Here is a 19,045-nt window from a genome sequence, read left to right as displayed (position 1 = left end):
AACAGCATATGCTCATATTCTATACCCCTAATTAAACAGTAAGCTTCCTGAGGGCAGGACTGTGACTTAACTAAACTGTATCTCTTCTAGCATCTAGCACAGTGTTATGCACCCAACAGGAGCTTAATAAATGTTTGTTGTCTTATCTTGTACTACACTGTCTTGCCTTGCCTTGTATTGTACTACACTGTACCTAGTTCCTCCTCATTTCCTAGCCATTTCCCACTTGCTTACAAACATGTTCAGGCCTTCCCAAACCTAATAGACTTTTTCAGTGACTACTACAACATAGCTATCTCTCTCCACTTTTTTTTCTGCTATCCTTGAAAGAATAATCTACCAATGTCTCTACTTCCTCACTATCCACATCTTCAGTGTTCTGCAATTTGGAATCTCTCCACATTAATCTATTGAAACTGCCTTTTCAAAGGTCATTAATGACCTTGTGGTTTCCAAATCTGGTTGCCTTTTTTTCAGTCCTTATCCTCCTTAACATCTCTGTCTGACACTTGATAATCTGCTCCTTCTGGCCTTCTCCTTCCTTAACTTCACAGCTAGCCTATATATTGAGGTTTTCCTTTTCTCTTTGTATTCTCCCCTCTCTGCTTTCCTTACTGGCTTCTTTATCTTCTTGGATGTTCCACAGGGTTTTGTCCTCAGCCTTTTTCCATCTTTTTACTCAACAGATTTCTCTTTTTAGCCCTGATGTCTCTACCAAGCTCTAAGCTCACATCTTCAGCCACCTGTAGGCCAACTCCTACCTGAATTTCCTAAGGATCCTTCAACATCCTCATGTGCCAAACCAATCATCAACATCCATCCCTCCTCCCTTTTATCATTTATTCCAGTTGCACCACAATTCACCCATTCTTCTCATGTTTCAAACTTCTATCTCCTACTTCTCCTAGCTAATGAGCAATTAATCTGATATCACCAGGAGAAGAAGGTTTACTTTAAAGGGCTATATAAACGTGAGTTATGTTACTCCTCTGATCAAAATATTTCATTGACTCCTGACTGCTTATCAAATAAAAAGTCCAAACTTTTTAGCCTGGCATTCATGACCTTCCACAATCTTCCACCCTGTGGTTGCAATTCCCTCCTACTCAGGTTCCTTCATTCTTTCCCTAAATCTTTATCTGTTGACATTCTACCTTATCATTAATGACCTAGTTCACATGTCATATTTCTTTCCCCAACTCCTTGAAAATGACCCTTCCTTCGTAAGACCTTGTACTTTCTCACGTCCTTATCTTGTTTTATTTTGTATCATAGTGATTTTAGTATGTGTATTTCATGCTCCTTACCAGTCTGTACTCTCCATGAGGGCAATGGCCACGTTCTATACCTCCATCAGTAACTATCATAGTGCTCGTAGACTTGGACCTGGAAGTCACCTTAGTGGGACTATCTCCACTTCACACAAGGAAGTTGTGTCCCAGAGAAGTTAAGAGGTTTGCCCAAGTTCACAGAGATGGCGTCAGAGGGAGAATACGAACATAGGTCCTCCAACTTCAGCCCCATGCTCTGCTACTCATAGTAGATATTTAAAATGTTTGATGAATTTTTCAAATTGTCATCACATCTTTCTCTGTTGGGAGGGAATCAGCAGCTAACTCTGGGGTTTTAAGGTTACTCTAAAACAATTAATCTTGTAGTATTCTGTATTCCTTTGACCCTGTTTTGTTTCTTGAATGCTCCATCCCAGACCATTTTGGGAAGCTATATTGTCTGTGGCAGGTATATTTCTAAGTGTAACAATGATGAGATGGGCTACCAGCCACTCTTCTGCAACAAATTTTCAAAAATACTGTGCAAAACTTCTTTTACAAGAGGATAAAACTAAAGATGACATGAAATGCAGCCGGCTTTGTGAACTAACTTGCACGCATAACCCTAGAACAGAACTGGAAACTGTTTCCATAGAACATTGACTACATTTGTTTTGGGTTTGTTTTTTTTTTTTTACTTTGCTCCCAAGCCACTACGCTCCATAAGTTCTATGTGCAGGAAAAAAATGAAAACATATGAATCCCCAGTCTCAGAAACCCTCTCTGTAAGGACTTTTGAGATCAGCCAAGCAGTATAAATTGTGTATCAGGAAGAGGAAGAATTCTATCTTTATGCCAAATGGCTCTGTGAGGGAGAAGGCTTAGTCATTTGAGTGCTCAGGAAAGTAAATACAGAGGAGAAGAGAGGAACATGTGAACTGAGAGGCTAACGGCAAATTATTAGTCAAATGTGAAAGGCAGAAAAAGAGCATTTAATGGAAAGAAGAATTTAAGCACCATCAAATTAATAAGAAAAATCCACAGTACTGGAAGAAAATGCAGACAGAAAAGTAGAAAGATAATCACTTAATTAAATAGTTTAGATAAAAGAATCATTGCGATAGTGGAAAATTATTAAAAATTTTAGGTAAACACAGAAGACAGGTAATTTTTAAAAAATTACTGGTAATATGGTGATAACATATGGAAAGATGATTTTTAAACAGCCCCAAAGAAATTCCAATTTATCAAACACAGAAAGTAGAAAGAAAAAGTCAGTTTTTTATTAAAGATAAAAATCAAGTCTAGAATGTTTTGTCTCAAAGGTAGTGGTGGAAAAGGGTAGGCTAAACATATTTAACTGAACTTCCAGGAAGGAACAAATTAAACTTGATTTGGCCAGGCTGGTCTGTGGAGGGGCAGATGGTGGCCCTAGCAGAGGTCCTCAGCACTGCCAAAGCATAATCTTGGCTCTATTACCAATTTTGGTCCCATGACATGCAGGGCCAAGAGCCCTGCACATCATTAAGCTATAGGCAATGCGACAGTGACCCCCTCTGGTCAATCATAAAACACGGCTTAGTGAGTTCTAGGAGTTTTCTTATTTCAATGAGGATGAGATCAAGGATCACAGAAAATAATGTGTGTTTATACATGGAGGGTGGAAAAGGGGGCAAAGTATATGGTAAATCTCTCCTTGGAGGCTGGTATGAGATGCCTCAGAGTCAAAGAAGGCAAGGCTGGAACATACTGATAGGGCGAAAACTTCAAGCCAAGGCCCCAGATATTTCTCAGTCCATCACAATTTCTCCTTAGGCAGCTTAGTGTGGTTAGTCAATTTAATTCTATTCAACTAACATTTATCATACAGCTATTATATAAAAAGCACTGTACTAAATTCTGAGAACACAAAGGTAAAAACGAAATCGTCCTAAACTTCAATAAGTTTATATTCTAACGCGGGAAGGATATGATGTATACAACAGTAAATAAACATAAGAGAGAGAGAGAGCATTGAAAAATGAAAGGCTTCTAAGGGGGATGACACCTATTCCGAGCTCTGAAGGAGGCTAAGGATTTTAAGATGTAGGTAAAGAAGAAACATGTTTGAGACACATACATGCAAGATGGAGTGAGGTGGATTGCTAAGTTAAGGGAATAGCCAGTACGTCAGTTGGAATAAAAGGAAAGGCAAACAATACGAAATAAGTCTGGAAAAGGAGGAGGAGGTGCATCTATAGAGGGCCTTAAATGCCAAGTTGGGGAGTTTGCATTTTCTATCAGAGGCAACAGGTAGACATTGAAGATTTTTGAGCAAGGGAATGGCATGATTTGTTAGACCTGTGCCTTAAGAACATTAATTTGGTGTCTGTTTGCAGGCTGTATTAGAGAGGAAGGAAACTGGAAGCAGGGAGATCAATTAGGAGGCAACTGCAACAGTCCCTGTGGGAGATGATACGGGTCTGAACTCAGGTAATGATTATGTGAGTAGAGAGGGGAGGAGAGATGCCAGAGAGTCTGTGGAGGGTGAATCAATAAGACTCGGCAAATTATTATATATATGGGATGAGGGAGAAGAAAGAATTGAGGATGATTCTGAGGCTGTGAACCTGAGAGGCTTGAAGAATGTTGGTGCCCTCCACTGATGTAGGAAAGTTTGGAAGGGGAGTAGTTTTAAAGGGGGCAATAAAGAGTTCCACGTTGAGTTGGAGGTGCCAGTGGTTCAATCAGATGGAGATGTCCAGCCGGCAGTTTGTGATTCAGGACTGGACCTCACAAACGAGATGAGGGCTAGAGAGATAGATCTGGAAGTAATCTGAACTAAGTTGTTAACTGAACCTCATGGAAACTAACAAGATCTAATTACGGGAGAGAAGAGACAAGTGTTCAGGAGTGAGCTATGGAGGAGAGGGAAATGGATGATAGTCCAGCAAAGAACACTGAGGAGGAACAAACAGACATGTAATAAGAAAAGGGGGAAAGAGCAAGATCCCAGAAGTCAAGGGAGAAGAGATTGTCTGAGAGAGGAGGTAGCTGATGTCAAAAGTTGTAGATGTTGAGTAGAATAACACCTTAGAAAGTCCACTGGATTTAGCAGCTGGTGACCTTGAAGGGCAAAGCTGAAGTTGCATGGTAAGAGGCAACAGGTGTAGATAACTTTTTTCTAGGGGTTTGACCATAAAAAGGAGAAGAGCTACAGCTTGTATGGATATGAGAGAGAGAGAGGAAAGGAGAAAAGGATAATCAAAGTGACAAAAGCCTGTCCTAATTTCCAAAAGAGGGAAGAGAATGGAGTTTATAAAAATATAGGTCAGTGAGACTGACTTCAGGTCCTGGGGAAACTTTGGAATTATTAAGGAAACGGCAAGTAAATAGGTTGAAAAGGAGAGCTGTGATCACAAAGAGCCAGCTTGGGTTCAGCAAGAGAGGCCATTCAGACTAATTTTATTTCCCTTTTTGGAAGGGTTATATGACTGGTAGATCAGGATGATGGCTGAAGCTATAGTTTACCTGAATTATAGGAAAGCATTTGACAAAATCTCTCACGTTATTTTCATAGAAAATAAATGTAGGTTAGATGATGGTACATTTTGGTAGATTTGGAATCAAACGAATGGCTGAATTTGAAGAGTAACCATTAATGTGTTCAGTCATCTCGGAAGTGGCATTCTTTCTAGTGGAGAGCTTCAGAAATCTGTGCCTGGCACCAGGCTCTGTAGCACTTTTATTACTGACTTGAATAAAGGCATAGATGGTGACATGCTCATCAAATCTGCAGATAACATACTCAATGAAAGGGTAGCGTTCCAAAAAAGATCTCATAGCCTCCATTACTGAGCTGAATTTAATAAGATGACATTGAAAAGACTTAAGTATAAAGTCTCATGCCTGTGTTAAAAAAATCAACATCACAAGTACAAGATAGAAGAAGACTGAGCAGACATAAATTGATATTAGTTGTCTTTCAAGCACAATGAGCCAAATGTGTGATATGGCAGCCCCCAAAATAATGAGATCTTAGGATGTAGAGTGAGGGAAGTATAGTGTCAAGGACTAGGGGATGATGATCCAATCTGCCCTAGTTAGATCATCACATCTGTAATGTTCAGTTCCAGGCCATACATTTTTAGGAAGGTCATTGATAAACTGGATAGCATTGAGAGAAGGGCAACCAGGAGAAGAGAAAACTTGGGGGAACACGAGAACAGTCTTGAAGTAGTTGAAGGACTGACATATAGAAGAGGGATTTGATTTGTTCTGTTTGGTCTCAGAGTACAGAACTAAAAGCAAAGAACAGAAGTTATAAAGAGGCACATTCAGGTTTGATTTAAAAAAACCTACCTTCCTAACAACCTCCTAGTACATGTACTGCATTCAGAGTTAGTGGGACCTTTAAGAAAAACCTCGATGGCCACCTGTTTGGTGTTTTGTAGAAAGGATTCTTATTTAGTATGGGTTGGTCTACGTGGTCCCTGACATTCCTTCTAACTTTGAGATCCAGTGATTCCTACTTGGAGAAGGACAATACTGGATATAGCAAGAAGAAAAAATGGTAAGCCCAACAGCAAGATCTGATTCTAATTTCCTCCCAAAAGGCATTGCTATTCCATATTCTCATGGGTGTCTCCTTAGCATAAAAACTATCAATCCAAACGACTCTCTTTATTAAAAATCCAAATCAGAGCAGTAGGCAATACTTCAAGTTGCTGGAATGTGCCAAAGATAGCCTCTATCTCAGAGCCAAAAATCCTCAGTTTTTACTTTAAAACATATTCACGTTTTGTTTTTCAAAAGAAGGCTGACTTATGACACATGCTAGAATGAACACTTTTGCTTTCCAGTACTTGCTATTCTCTTTTCTGACATATGTTTTCCCTTCAAATCTTTTTCTATATCTGAGCATGTGAGCTTCCTTTATTGCTCTTAGTAATACTTTCAGTGATCCTGGCACAATAGAAAAATTAATTGGAAATTATTATTGAGTCGTTTTCAACTTTATCTGCTTCAACATCTTATTCCCTCCATAAAGCTTTTTCATATTTATATAATTACACTTTTAAATGGATTAATACTGTTTTTCAGGGAAATAGCATGGGTAATCTTTTACTCTATTTATTGGAAAGAAAAAAATAACAATTCAAAACACTCCTGAGGAACAAAACAGTATCTCTGGCACACAGCCCTGCAATATAACTTCATTTGCTTTTAGGGAATTTTTTAAAAGACTTTTTGTGTTGACTGCTGCAAATCACATTTAAAAAAATGTGTACTGTTTGCTTCCCTTCCCACTTTCTGTTGCCCTCTCACCCTACAACTTCACCTGAAAATAAAGATAAAATTTCCCACGTGTTAGAATTCTCCTTTCAGTTCCTTAAGATAAAAGATAAGATATGTGACTCTTCTAAGACTTAACAGGATCAGGACTAAAGAGTACATATTTCTTCTTTGGCTTTTAGTGGGTAGGTACCCTCACCAGATCAGTCTTTCCAAAAGCAAGATTTGAATTGTGCATAGCCCAAAGCATGCAGACACTAAGAACTTATGCCTGGTTAAAAACAGAGCAGGAGAAATGCCCAATACTAATAGTGGCTTCCTAACCTATCAATTTGTGATTCTAGGGAAAAGCTGCAGAGATTGCAGCTTTTCTTTAAAATTTTCACCAGCATGGGCTGATTTTTTTTAAAAAAGTGATTTTCAGAAAAGATCATGGGATCATGAGAATTAGAGCTGCAAGGGATCTTAAAAACTGTTGAATTCAGTGCTCATTTAGAGATGAAGAAACAGGCTCAGATTTGCCCAGTTCACACAGGGAGTTTCAGAAATGGTAATAAAATCCAAGCTTTCTGACTCCAAAAGCAAGAGCATGGCTCATTCTAGTTTCCTACACTATGTTCTATCTCTGTAAAATTAAATATAACCTATGAATTAAGGCCAGTTTATTCCAGTTTCCAAAATGTTTATGTTGTTCAGTTGTACGCATTTCCACAGTGCCAGATGCCACATTAGTGGGTTTTTTTTTTTACTGGCACACATGTACATGGAGCAGAGCCAAGAGAGGAAATTGAATGACAGTGTTCTTTATCAAAAGGTATCACATCTCTCTGTAGCACCAGACATGGAAGCAGTAAAATCAAGAGATGCCTTTTGGAGACTTATTGTTGAGGATGGCTAGACTCTCACCTAGCCCTTCCCTGAGGAGCCCTGGAGAGCTGGATCATAGCACGTCTGAGGCGATTCAGTAGCTGTACCAGGCAAAGGGAAATTCAGTCTTTTTTGAAGAAACAATTAGTGGTCTGTGCACTGATTTGGTGGGGGGAAGAACTCTGCATTTTGGGAGTGGAGCTCTGTTACGCTAACATCTTGAACTGCTCAGTTCTGCCAAACTGTCCAAAATGCTTAAAAATTCTGGGTTTGTTTCCTGCCCTAGGTGTGTCATTAACCTTAGGGGCATTTCTGTGCCATGAAAACGTTTCTATCTAGGGCACACCAACTGTTGCCATGCCAATGTAGTCAGCGCCAGCCCAGCCAAAAGGAGCCAAGCTAAGAGAAACAAATGTAAGCCTCTCTGGGTTTCTTGAGGATTTTTTAATGCTTTTTAAAAAACTCAAAACAAACCACCTTGAGTCTGACTGCTGCAGGCCAAGCTGGCCTTACTCTCAGCAGTCCAGTTCCCATCTGGCCAGTTTCCTACCTGGTTTTCAGGTGCTGCCTGTTCTCCATAACTTTACTTTTTCTTCTTTCACAACACTGTAGCCCTGGGAAGGGATGTAACCCACCTTTCAGAGAGCTGGCAAAAGGCTTTGAGATAGAGCAAGGTGAGATGGGGCTGTCTAATGGCAGCACTCTCTAAGCTCCAAAGGGGTTTCTGACACTGACTTGGAAGCTGACTATCCAGAATACCACTAAGGCTGACTTTCGGGGAAAGGGCTTGTGAGTAGGGGAACATGGAAATGAAAGAAGCCAAATGAGCAAGACAAGCAGGAAAGAGGCAGAGGTCATCACAATCGAGATGTGAGGCAGGCAGAGGAAACAGCTGGGAGTGTGGGAGGAGCAGGACAGAACCCAGAGAGCACAAGTCCAGTGAACACCGAGGCCTCTGATGGAGCTGGTGGTGGATGGAGAGGAGAGGAAGCAGCTCATGCATTTCTTCCCTCACCTCGTGACTCCTCCAGAGAGGAAGCCCAGTGTCCCTAAGGGCTCTCTGTTCACTTCAACTTTTTTTTTTTGCTTCTCTCTCTTTTTAAAAGCATACTATGGTTTTCAAGCTTTTTAACAGTAATATAAAATATTGGCCAACATACCTGAACATTTCTAATTTACTTATTGACCTTGTGTGTAGAGGAAGGGGACATAAAGCATTCCCTGTTCCAAAGACAAGAGACTATCTGGTCAGCAGAATTAGGTCTTGGGGCTTGGAGCTAATATGAGACAGCTGGGGAGGAGAGGAGATGCTGTGAGATGGGTTGGTGGCAGAGGCTGGTATTATACTTTGCTTGCCTAGCAAGAAACTAAGATCAATATATTCCTGGTTTAAAATTGGGAGCTGGTAATTACCCTCAGGCTATAAGTGAGAAAAGCATGAACATTTCATTCCCCTCTTTTGCTAGAGGCAATGATATTTTGTGAGGTCCTGAATTTGAAAAGAAATCAAGCCATGTTTCCACAAAGAGAGAGAGGGCTGAGTTCCTTATAAATGGAAAGCAATAACCCTGCAGAGGACTGTACTGTTAGGGCCCACAGGAAGGCAACGGGGAGTGAGTGGTGGAAGCATGCTCAGGAGGGCCTCCGCATCATGGGATGATCAACACCGGAGCCTGCCTTACCATCCAGCATCCCCTGGGGGGGGGGAGGGGGAGAGAGGGAGAGGGGGAGAGAGAGAGAGTTTTGAAATTTCTGATTTATGAACTTTGCTGTTGCTTCTACTAAGCTCTATTTGTGAAGCTGAACATTGTTCCTCCTTTCTGTCTCCTCCCCCCATGCTCTCTCCACCCTCTGGAATCTCCCACATTGGATCCCACAGAAATTCCAAAGTACCTTCAAAGTCTCCATCTCTTGCCTTTGCTGCAAGTTCAGAAGAAGATATTGTTTCCTGGCAAAGGGCACAGTCTTCCAGAGCTGCACTTCTTAAATTCTGATTTACTGAAAAATAAAGCACAGCACTTTGAATACACTGATATGTGTCCATAAGAAATTCATCCTCTACAGCAAAAAAATGGAGCCTGGAGTCAAGAGTCAAAAATTCTGTGTGACCTCTAGGGATGGATACCCTACATGTTAAAGCTCCCTCTAGAGGTTCAGAGTAGACTAGAGTGAAAGGAAGGCTTTGGGTGTCTTCTAAAATAAGATGCTGTCTCAGGATAGCCCCGCTGTGAGGTAGTAGAAAGGCACTGGACTTGGAGTTGTAGGATCTGGCTTTGAATCCAGTCCTTGCATCTTCTTAACTGTGAAAGTCTGTGATATGTAAATGCTATCTTCTCCCTGGACATGAATAGTTTGGGAGTTAGGAAATCTGGGCTCAGGTCCAAGGTCTGATGTTTACTAGCTTTATGCTACCAAGCCAAATCACTTAACTTCTCTGAGACTCAGTTTCTTCATCACAAAATGAGTGTAATTATATTTGTACTCCCTTTGTAAATACTTTGTAAATCTAGAAATGCTATGCAAATGAAAGTTACTACTAGCATTACAATCTATCATATGTATATGTATCATCTGTATATGTATGGAGTTTTGAGAAAGTAGCATGAGGTAGTCCTAGGTGGTTGTATGTTTTCTTATAACCACAGAGCTTGGAAAGGTGGTTCTGTCTCATTCTCAAATAAGGATTCAAACAATACAACTGAGAACAATTTGAAGACATAAATATACCGATTAAAAGAGTTTGCACCTCTAAAAATGTGAATGAAAGAAAAAGCATTTACTAAGTGCTTATTCTGCGCTGACATTTTTTTATTCTTCACTGTACTAAGTGCTAGGAATACAAATTAAAAAAGACAGTCCTTGCTCTCAGAGCTCCAATTCTAATGGAGGAAACATTTTTACTATATGTAAAAGCATTGCCATCTAAAGACGGTTTTAATAAGAGCTATAAAACATGATTTTCTGTATGACTCAAACTCTTGTCATAGATACTGCAGAACCATGAATTAAATAAACATTTCACTCACAATACTTACCTTTCTTTAACTTTTCCCCATCTTCTGTGTCTGGCTTAGTTGCCATAACTTCAAATAAGGTCTTAAGAATACTTCGTAAATCACTTGCATAATTTGTTTGCAGTTGATCAGCAACACCTGGGAGAGATGGGGAAAAACCAACGACTAGTTCCTCATTTATATCAAATCAATTAACAAAAATAAGGTGTTATCACGATGTTTCAAAAATTACATTTTAAAATTAATAATCACAAGGATAACATGCCCTTAGAACAGTCATGGAGGCAACAGTCTCCACTACTCTCATTGAGGGGAATGATTTGTCTGGGTGAAGAGAAAAGAAAGATTATTGTTTTGTTTTGTTTTTATCCCATGGATCCATTAAGAAAAATCATGGGGGGCAGAGCCAAGATGGCAACTGGAAAGCAGGGACTTGCTAAAGCTCTCCCCCAGGTTCCTCCAAACACCTATAAAAATGGCTCTGGACAAATTCTAGAGCTGCAGAACCCACGAAATAGCAGAGGGAAGCAGGGCTCCAGCCCAGGACAGCCTGGATGGTCGCCGGGAAGGCTCTATCACACTGAGCTGGGAGCAGTGCAGAGCAGAGCCCAGCGTGGGCTGTGCCAGGACCAACCAGACTGGGAGCCTGGCGGAACAGGCCGTAGGGCCCTGAATCATTGAGCTGTGGCAGTTACCAGACTTCTTAACCCACAAATGCCAAAAATAACAGAGAAAGTTAGTGGGAAAAGCTGCTGGGACAGAATGAAAGGAGTTCGCACCGCCTGGGGGTGGCAGAGGTGGTACAGCTCTGAGGCTGCTTCCAGAGCTACAGCTGCAGTTGCTTCTGGCCCCAGGCCCACCTGGTGGGAGGAATTAAGTGGCAGATTAGAGCAGGACTGCAAAGCCTGCTTTGCCCTGCTTGGATCTGGGCCACAATCCTGGTTGGCAGTTCTTGGGGGAGAAGGAGTGCTGGTTTGGCAGAGCTTGCTGTGTAGAAGTAGCTCTGAAAACAGCAGTGCAGCCCCTCAAGCTTGGGACAAAGTACTCTGTACTCTACAGGCAGTCATACCCCAACAAAAAGCTTAAGGGTCAGGTAGTTGGCTGGGAACATGAACAGGCAGTGAAAACGAACTCAGACTCAAACTCAGACTTTGGAATCTTTCTTTGGTGAGAAAGAAGACCAAAACATACAGCCAGAAGAAGTCAACAAAGTCAAAGAGCCTATATCAAAAGCCTCCAAGAAAACTATGAATTGGTCTCAGGCCATGGAAGAGCTCAAAAAGGATTTGGAAAAGCAAGTTAGAGAAGCAGAGGAAAAATTGGGAAGAGAAATGAGAGTGATATGAGAAAACCATGAAAAACAAGTCAATGACTTGCTAAAGGAGACCCAAAAAAGTACTGAAGAAAACAACACCTTAAAAAATAGACTAACTCCAATGCCAAAAGAGCTCCAAAAAGTCAATGAGGAGGGCAGAATTAGACAAATGGAAAAGGAGGTCTAAAAGACCACTGAGGACAATACTACCTTAAAAATTAGATTGGAGCAAGTGGAAGCTAGGGACTTTATGAGAAATCAAGATATTATAAAACAGAACCAAAGGAATGAAAAATGGAAGACAATGTGAAATATCTCATTGGAAAAACCACTGACCTGGAGAATAGATCCAGGAGAGATAATTTAAAAATTATTGGACTACCTGAAAGCCATGATCAAAAAAAGAGCTTACATACCATCTTTCAAGAAATTATCAAGGAGAACCGCCCTGATATTATAGAGTCAGAGGTAAAATAGAAATTGAAAGAATCCACTGATCACCTCCTGAAAAAGATCCCCAAAAGAAAACTCCTAAGAACATTGTTGCCAAATTCCAGAGCTCCCAGATCAAGGAGAAAATACTGCAAGCAGCCAGAAAGAAATAATTTGAGTATTGTGGAAACACAATCAGGATAACACAAGATCTAGCAGCTTCTACATTAAGGGACTGAAGGGCTTGGAATATGATATTCCAGAGGTCGATGGAGCTAGGATTAAAACCAAGAATCACCTACCCAGCAAAACTGAGTATCATGCTCCAAGGCAAAATATGGACTTTCAGTAAAACAGAGAAAATAGAGGACTTTCAAACTTTCTCAGTGAAAAGACGAGAGCTGAATAGAAAATTTGACTTTCAAGTACAAGAATCAAGAGAAGCACGAAAAGGTAAACAAGAAGGAGAAATCATAAGGGACTTACTAAAGTTGAACCGTTTTGTTTACATTCCCACATGGAAAGATGACGTGTGTAATTCATAAGACCTCAGTATTAGGGTAGCTGAAGGGAATATACTTATATATATATATATAATATATATATATATACATATATATATGTATATATATATGAATAGAGGGCACAGGATGAATTGAATACGAAGGGATGATATCTAAAGAAAGTAAAAAAAAATCAATCAAATTAAGGGATGAGAGAGGAACATATTGAGAGAGGAAGAAAGGGAGAGATAGAATGGGGTAAATTATCTCACATAAAAGTGGTAAGAAAAAGCAGTTCTGTTGGGAGGGAAGAGGGAGCAGGTGAGGGGGAATGAATGAATCTTGCTGTCACTGGATTTGACTTGAGGAGGGAATAACATACACACTCAATTGGGTATCCTACCCCACAGGAAAGAAGGAGGAAGGGGATAAAAAAGGGGGGATGACAGAAGGGAGGGCAGATGGGGGAGCAGGTAATCAAAAGCAAACACTTTCAAAAAGGGACAGGGTCAAGGGAGAAAACTGAATAAAGGGGGACAGGAAAGGAGGGAGCAAAATATAGTTAATCTTTCACAACATGAGTATTGTTGAAGAGTTTTGCCTAATGACAGATGTGACCTATGTTGAATTCCTTGCCTTCTTGGGGGGGTGGGTGGGGAGGGAAGAGGGGAGAGAATTTGGAACTCAAAGTTTTAAAGGCAGATATTAAAAAAAAATAGTTGTTTTTGCATGCAACTGGGAAATAAGATATGCAGGCAATGGGGCATGGAAATCTATCTTGCCCTACAAGAAAGTAAGGGAAAAGGGGATGGGGGGAGTGGGGTGACAGAAGGGAGGGCTGACTGGGGAGCAGGACAATCAGAATATATGCCATCTTGGAGTGGGGGGGAGGGTAGAAATGGGGAGAAAAATTGTAATTCAAAATCTTGTGGAAATCAATGCTGAAAACTAAAAATATTAAATAAATAATAAAAAAACAAATTAAAAAAAAAGAAAAATCATAGTATCTGATTAACCAAAATCTAAGACATTATCCAGATCTCCATAAGTAGGTAGTAACATACCCCACTTTGGGGTTAGAAGGAATGACTTTACTTCTTTCCATCATTCTATAAGGAGGGGGTATGCACCATGGCACAAACCCAGAATCTGCATTCAGAGAACCCAGGTTTAACTCCCAGCTCTGTCTTTTTGCTACCTAGCATCTCTGTAAAATGAAGGGGTCTGGCCAGATGCCCTTCCAAATATATGTGAGTGTATACATATGTATCCACTCACATACGTCCGTCCGTCCATACATATGTACATATGTATGTATGTATAGATGATATTTGCACCTGATACAGGGCTGTGCAGAAAATAGGCTTTTAGTTATCTGTCCTGACCTATCCAGTAATTTTCCCTGCTTGTTTTGATAGCTACATCTTGGTCCTAATTCAACTGCTGTTCACTACCTGTCAAATGAAACACAGATCAGATGATTCAATCATTTGTTCATTCACTCATTCATGCTTCTGCCCATCCATGAAATATTAATGGAGTACCAGTGACAGTCAGACATTATGTTAGACACTAGGCTATCCAAAGACAAGCAAGTCTTCATCCTCATAGATCTGACAGTCTAGCATAAGAGACGTAAGAAATATGCAATAAAGCTGAAGGAAATTTAGAAAATAAGAGAGGTACAAAGTCTGATGAAAGTTCAGAGGAAGGAGAGTTTGTTTCTAGCAAAGAAGATCAGGCAATGTGATCTAGGCTTTAGAAGATGGGAAAAACGGTAGAATTTGGATAATCTGAAATGAGAGGAAAGGACATTTTAAGAAGTGTAGAAACAACAGGCCTTCCTACTAAGTGACACAAAATACCAATTAGTTCTCATGATATACACAGTAACATAAGCATGCTTTGTGATAATGCCTCAGTTTTTCCATCTGTAAAATTGGGGGGGGGGTCAAAGTTACTGGAGTTTAAAGTTGTTTAACTTTTGTGGGTTCCCTCCCTTATAAAAAGAGGGGGCTGGATCAGGTGGCCTCTAAGGCTGCTCCAGCTCTTAAACTTATGATCCTATTTCCACTGCTACCATGCAAGCTCTTGCCTTCTATCTCATACTACTTTATATTAGCCTCTTTATTGTTCCCCCAACTTTAGTGGCTACACTCTCCAATTTAACTTACACTGATGAAAAATGAATCTTTCCCTAGAATGGATTTCTATAACTAACTGACATTACTTATTCCATCTAAACTTAGGCTGCCATTCAAGACTCTTCATTACTTGCTGCATTACCTAATCAACACTATTAGCTACAACTCCCCCCAAAGGACTTCCCACTCTAATTAAACCAGTTTCACCATTCTTTCAGGTTCTGAAATTTACAACCTCACAATTATCCTCAATTAATCACTCTCACTTTATAGTCCCAGTTAGTTGCCAATTCTTGTTATTTCTACCTCTGCGACATTTCTTGCATCTGTCCCCTCTTTGCTCCTCAGACAGCCCCTCTACCCATAGTTCAGAGTTTAGACATTCATCACCTTTTGCCTGGACTACTGCAGTGGTGACTAATTGGTCTCCTCAAGTCTCTTGTTTCTCCAGTTCATACAGCTGCCAAAGTCATTTTCCTCAAAAGCAGTCTGACAATGTCATTTCCCTATTCAGTAAACTCCAATTACTCACCTTTGTCTCCATGATAAAATATGGACTCCTCTGTTTGGCCTTTCAACCCCTCACCATCTGGCCCTGATCTCCCATTTTAGTCTCATTAGAGATTTATTGTCCTTCCGGTACTCTACAGTCCAGCTAAAATGGCCTTCTTACTGTTGCTCCTCACACATGGCCCTCAATCTCCCACCTTCATACCTCTGCAATATACAAATGCCTACTATGTACTCTCTTCCCTTCTGCCCTACAGAATACCTGACTTCCCTTAGGAATCATCTCAAACCCCATGACCTTCTACATGATGCTTTTCCTGATCCCCCCTCCCCAGCTTCTAGCTACTTTGTATTTATTGGGTCCATATTCTTTCTTTCTTTCTCTTTCCTTCCTTCCTTCCTTCCTTCCTTCCTTCCTTCCTTCTCTCTCTCTCTTTCTTTCTTTCCTATCTATCTATCTATCTATCTATCTATCTATCTATCTATCTATCTATCTATCTATCATGTTGTCTCCTCTGATAGAATGTAAGCTCCTTGAGGGCAAAGACGGTTCCATTTTTATCTTTGTATCCACTGTACTTAGTGCTGTGCCTGGCATATAGTAGGTGGTTAATACGTGCTTGCTGATTAAATAAGGCTCAGTTTTCCCTCTGTAAAGTGGGGATAATCACACTTTTATTCTATGTACCTTATGGGGCCATTGAGAAGAAAAACACTTCCTTTGTAAATCCTAGTGTACTACATGAATGTGAGTTATCATCATTATTATTACCTCCTGAGGCAGCATGTTCAATTTCTGAACATCTAAAATCATTAGGAAAATTTTTCCTTATATTGAGCTGACATATCTATCTCCCCATTGCTTCTACCTAAGGAGGCAGGTTTCAACATTACATATTGCTGGTTGGTGATATTAAAAATCATCTCCAGTGCTAGGTATGTGTAACTATCCATTTATATTAGGAAGAAGAGGCTAAGCCAAACTTATAATCTATCAGTTCATATCCACTCACTATCTAGATGGAATTGTCAAGTCCCTCCTGGGCCTTGTTTTAAAAAAAATGTACTACGAAAATCTTCCAGTGTTAAAGCTTATAAACTGTAGGAGGGGTTACCTTCTCTCTATGAGATTTTCAAGCACCCTGAGACTTTACAAAGAGTAATAGTTATCTTGAGTTTATCCAAAGAAATTTTTTAAAATGCATAGATCATACCTGATATGCAGACAAAAAGCCGGTGGATTAGGTCACTGCTACTGTGAAACCTGGATCTGATCTTTTCCCTCGTAGCCCTTTTGGCGGCCTGTAAGGCCAGCTGGATCTCCTCCTGGTCAGGGCCATCCGAGGAACAAGAGCTTGTCTTGATGCTGCTGTTCAAAAAGCACATATGGTGAAGGGTGGTTAACAGACATTCACTTCTCTTTTTAGATAATGACCTCTTACTGGATTATTTCTGTTGAGAGCCCATCACTGCCAAGTGGTATAAACAAACGTTAGTCTGTGTTTGCCAATATTTTCATATGATGACACTGTTATACTTTAATGGATCTGTGATCTCACCAGCACTGGTAGTCCTTTCCCTGGTACAGATTGCAACCCATCAATTTCATCTCATCCTGAGTAATTCCTACCTGTGTCTTTCTTTCAGAACTGCCTAGAGGATCCACCCAATGAGTTATAGGTTTTCCTCTGAGTTTTTTTTTAGTATTTCATGGATACTAGTGCAACACTCAGTTTGTCTATCTCTACTCTTGCTACAAGATCAGCCCATATGGCTTCTTTTCCAATTGAATGTCCAATGAAGTCTTTATTTCAGACTATATTTTTTAAAAGGGATAAAGGACTTATAATACGTGATTTAAATTAAGAAAAAGATTTACCACAGGAAGATTGCTCTATCATCAATGGTTTCCTAAGATAATTGTACTGAATATGGTTTCTTTCATAGCATCCTTTTTCTTTTTAAAAACTATTTATGGTGGAAGTAATACCAGGTGCAATATTTGTAAAAATTAGCATTTTCAAAGCAGTTCATCAATATTTGTCAGCACATATCTTTGAAACTGTTTAAATATCCCTGTTCTCCAAGTGAGAAAACCAAAGGAAGAAGGCAAGTATTTGTCCAAGACCTCATTATCCCAGTGGCGGTAAGCTGGAGTAAGAGCAGAACTCTGAAGTTTTGACAGCACACTGTCACTTGAAATCAAATGATAATTATAGACTGGCACAACAACACAGATTACTGACATGGAAATGACTGTGGTGAAACCAATTAACAGTGATAACTAACTACTCTGTAAGATCACACAAGGTGAACAAGGAGGTTGGGAGGAAGGATCTTTGACTGTTAGTGGTTTCATCTTATTTAACTAAGTTAGCCAGAAAAATCATTAAACAGAATGTTCATAGTTTCCTCACTTTGGAAGTCCCTTCCAGCTATATTTACATGATCCTATATATCTTCCTTGCCTTCAGTTTCCATTCAGTACATCTCTCCATGGAGACTAAAAAGAGATAGAGATAGCTTATCCATACCCTCAGGTTATAACATGAGTGGTATTAGGTCAACTGAAGGTTTCAATATGCAACTGCAGCTGTTTAAACACTAAAATGAGCAGCATACCATCTGAGCAAAAAACTTTTTAAAATTACCTATTTTGTACAGAACACTTGGTTAGACATGAAAAGAGCTACAAAGTTTAAATAAGACCCTGTTGGGTAGCTATCTCCCTGAGGCTTATAGTGGTATTACACATTATTCAGGCCGTGTTTATCAATCCTGTGGATTAACAGACCCTTTGTTTCTTTTCCTTTCTCTACTACACATTGGTTTTCTACTGTGATGGGAGAGAAGAGAGAAGAATAAAAAGCCAAATTAGTAAAGTCTGCTACATTTCTGTAAATCACAGGGTCACAGATTTTTCGCGTTGGAAGGGGCCTTAGAGATCATTCAGTACAAACTCATCATTGTAAAGACAAGGAAGCTGAGGAACAGAGGGATAATGACTTTCCCATGATCACACAGTAGGAAATGGTGTAGCCATGACTTGAACCCAGCTCCTCTGATTTGAAATCCACTGTTATTTCTACTATGTCATACTGCTTCAGTCTTTACACTGTACCAAACTGCTTCAAATCTTCCTAAAATGATTGCTAGGAGGAATCTGAGACCATCATCTAAAATCAGGTCCTGGTGCTATTTGCTGAGGTTCGTTACCAATGCTACGTGGCATATTTCAATATGCCAGGGCACTAAATAAGGCTTCCAAAGCCGAGACTTTTGGGGATTGTGTCTTCCTATATGACAGGTTGGTGACATCTCATATAATTCATTCAATATATATTTATCAAGTACTGATACGTGCAAGTCACTCCATGAAGTTCTACTTTAATGTCTCATCAAGATATGAAGTTATCCTGGGTTCTTCATGAACCCAAGAAGCTCTGTCAGGTTCTACCATGCTAAGAAGGCTTGATGTATGGTCCAGAATACAGACTGTGTTTATTCCACAAAATCAGAATCATAGGAACCAACTAGTCCAACTTATACCTGATTGTGAATTTAATAATAATAAAAATATTTTAATAAAAATATTTAATCTTCACAATAACACTGTGAGGTAGGTGCTATTATGATTTCCATCTTATAGATGAGGAAACTGAGGCTGAGAAAGGGTAAGTGTCTTGCCCATGATTTCTTTAGGTAGGTGGTTCCC

General features: G+C 39.9%; 1 protein-coding gene across 1 annotated transcript in view; it reads right to left on the bottom strand.

Annotated features, from left to right (window-relative positions):
* ZFYVE28 (zinc finger FYVE-type containing 28) overlaps nucleotides 1-19,045 on the bottom strand; it is a 212,425-nt gene that overhangs the window by 13,096 nt on the left and 180,284 nt on the right. The window contains exons 9-11 of the mRNA XM_036765515.1: nucleotides 16,545-16,699; nucleotides 10,448-10,564; nucleotides 9,306-9,410 (exon numbers count right to left, since the gene is read on the bottom strand). Coding sequence (XP_036621410.1) covers nucleotides 9,306-9,410; nucleotides 10,448-10,564; nucleotides 16,545-16,699 — 377 coding nt within the window. The remainder of the gene's footprint in view (nucleotides 1-9,305; nucleotides 9,411-10,447; nucleotides 10,565-16,544; nucleotides 16,700-19,045) is intronic.

Source organism: Trichosurus vulpecula, chromosome 6, assembly GCF_011100635.1.
Source record: "Trichosurus vulpecula isolate mTriVul1 chromosome 6, mTriVul1.pri, whole genome shotgun sequence".
Lineage (NCBI taxonomy): Eukaryota > Metazoa > Chordata > Mammalia > Diprotodontia > Phalangeridae > Trichosurus > Trichosurus vulpecula.
This window is presented reverse-complemented; position numbering and strand designations above follow the sequence as displayed.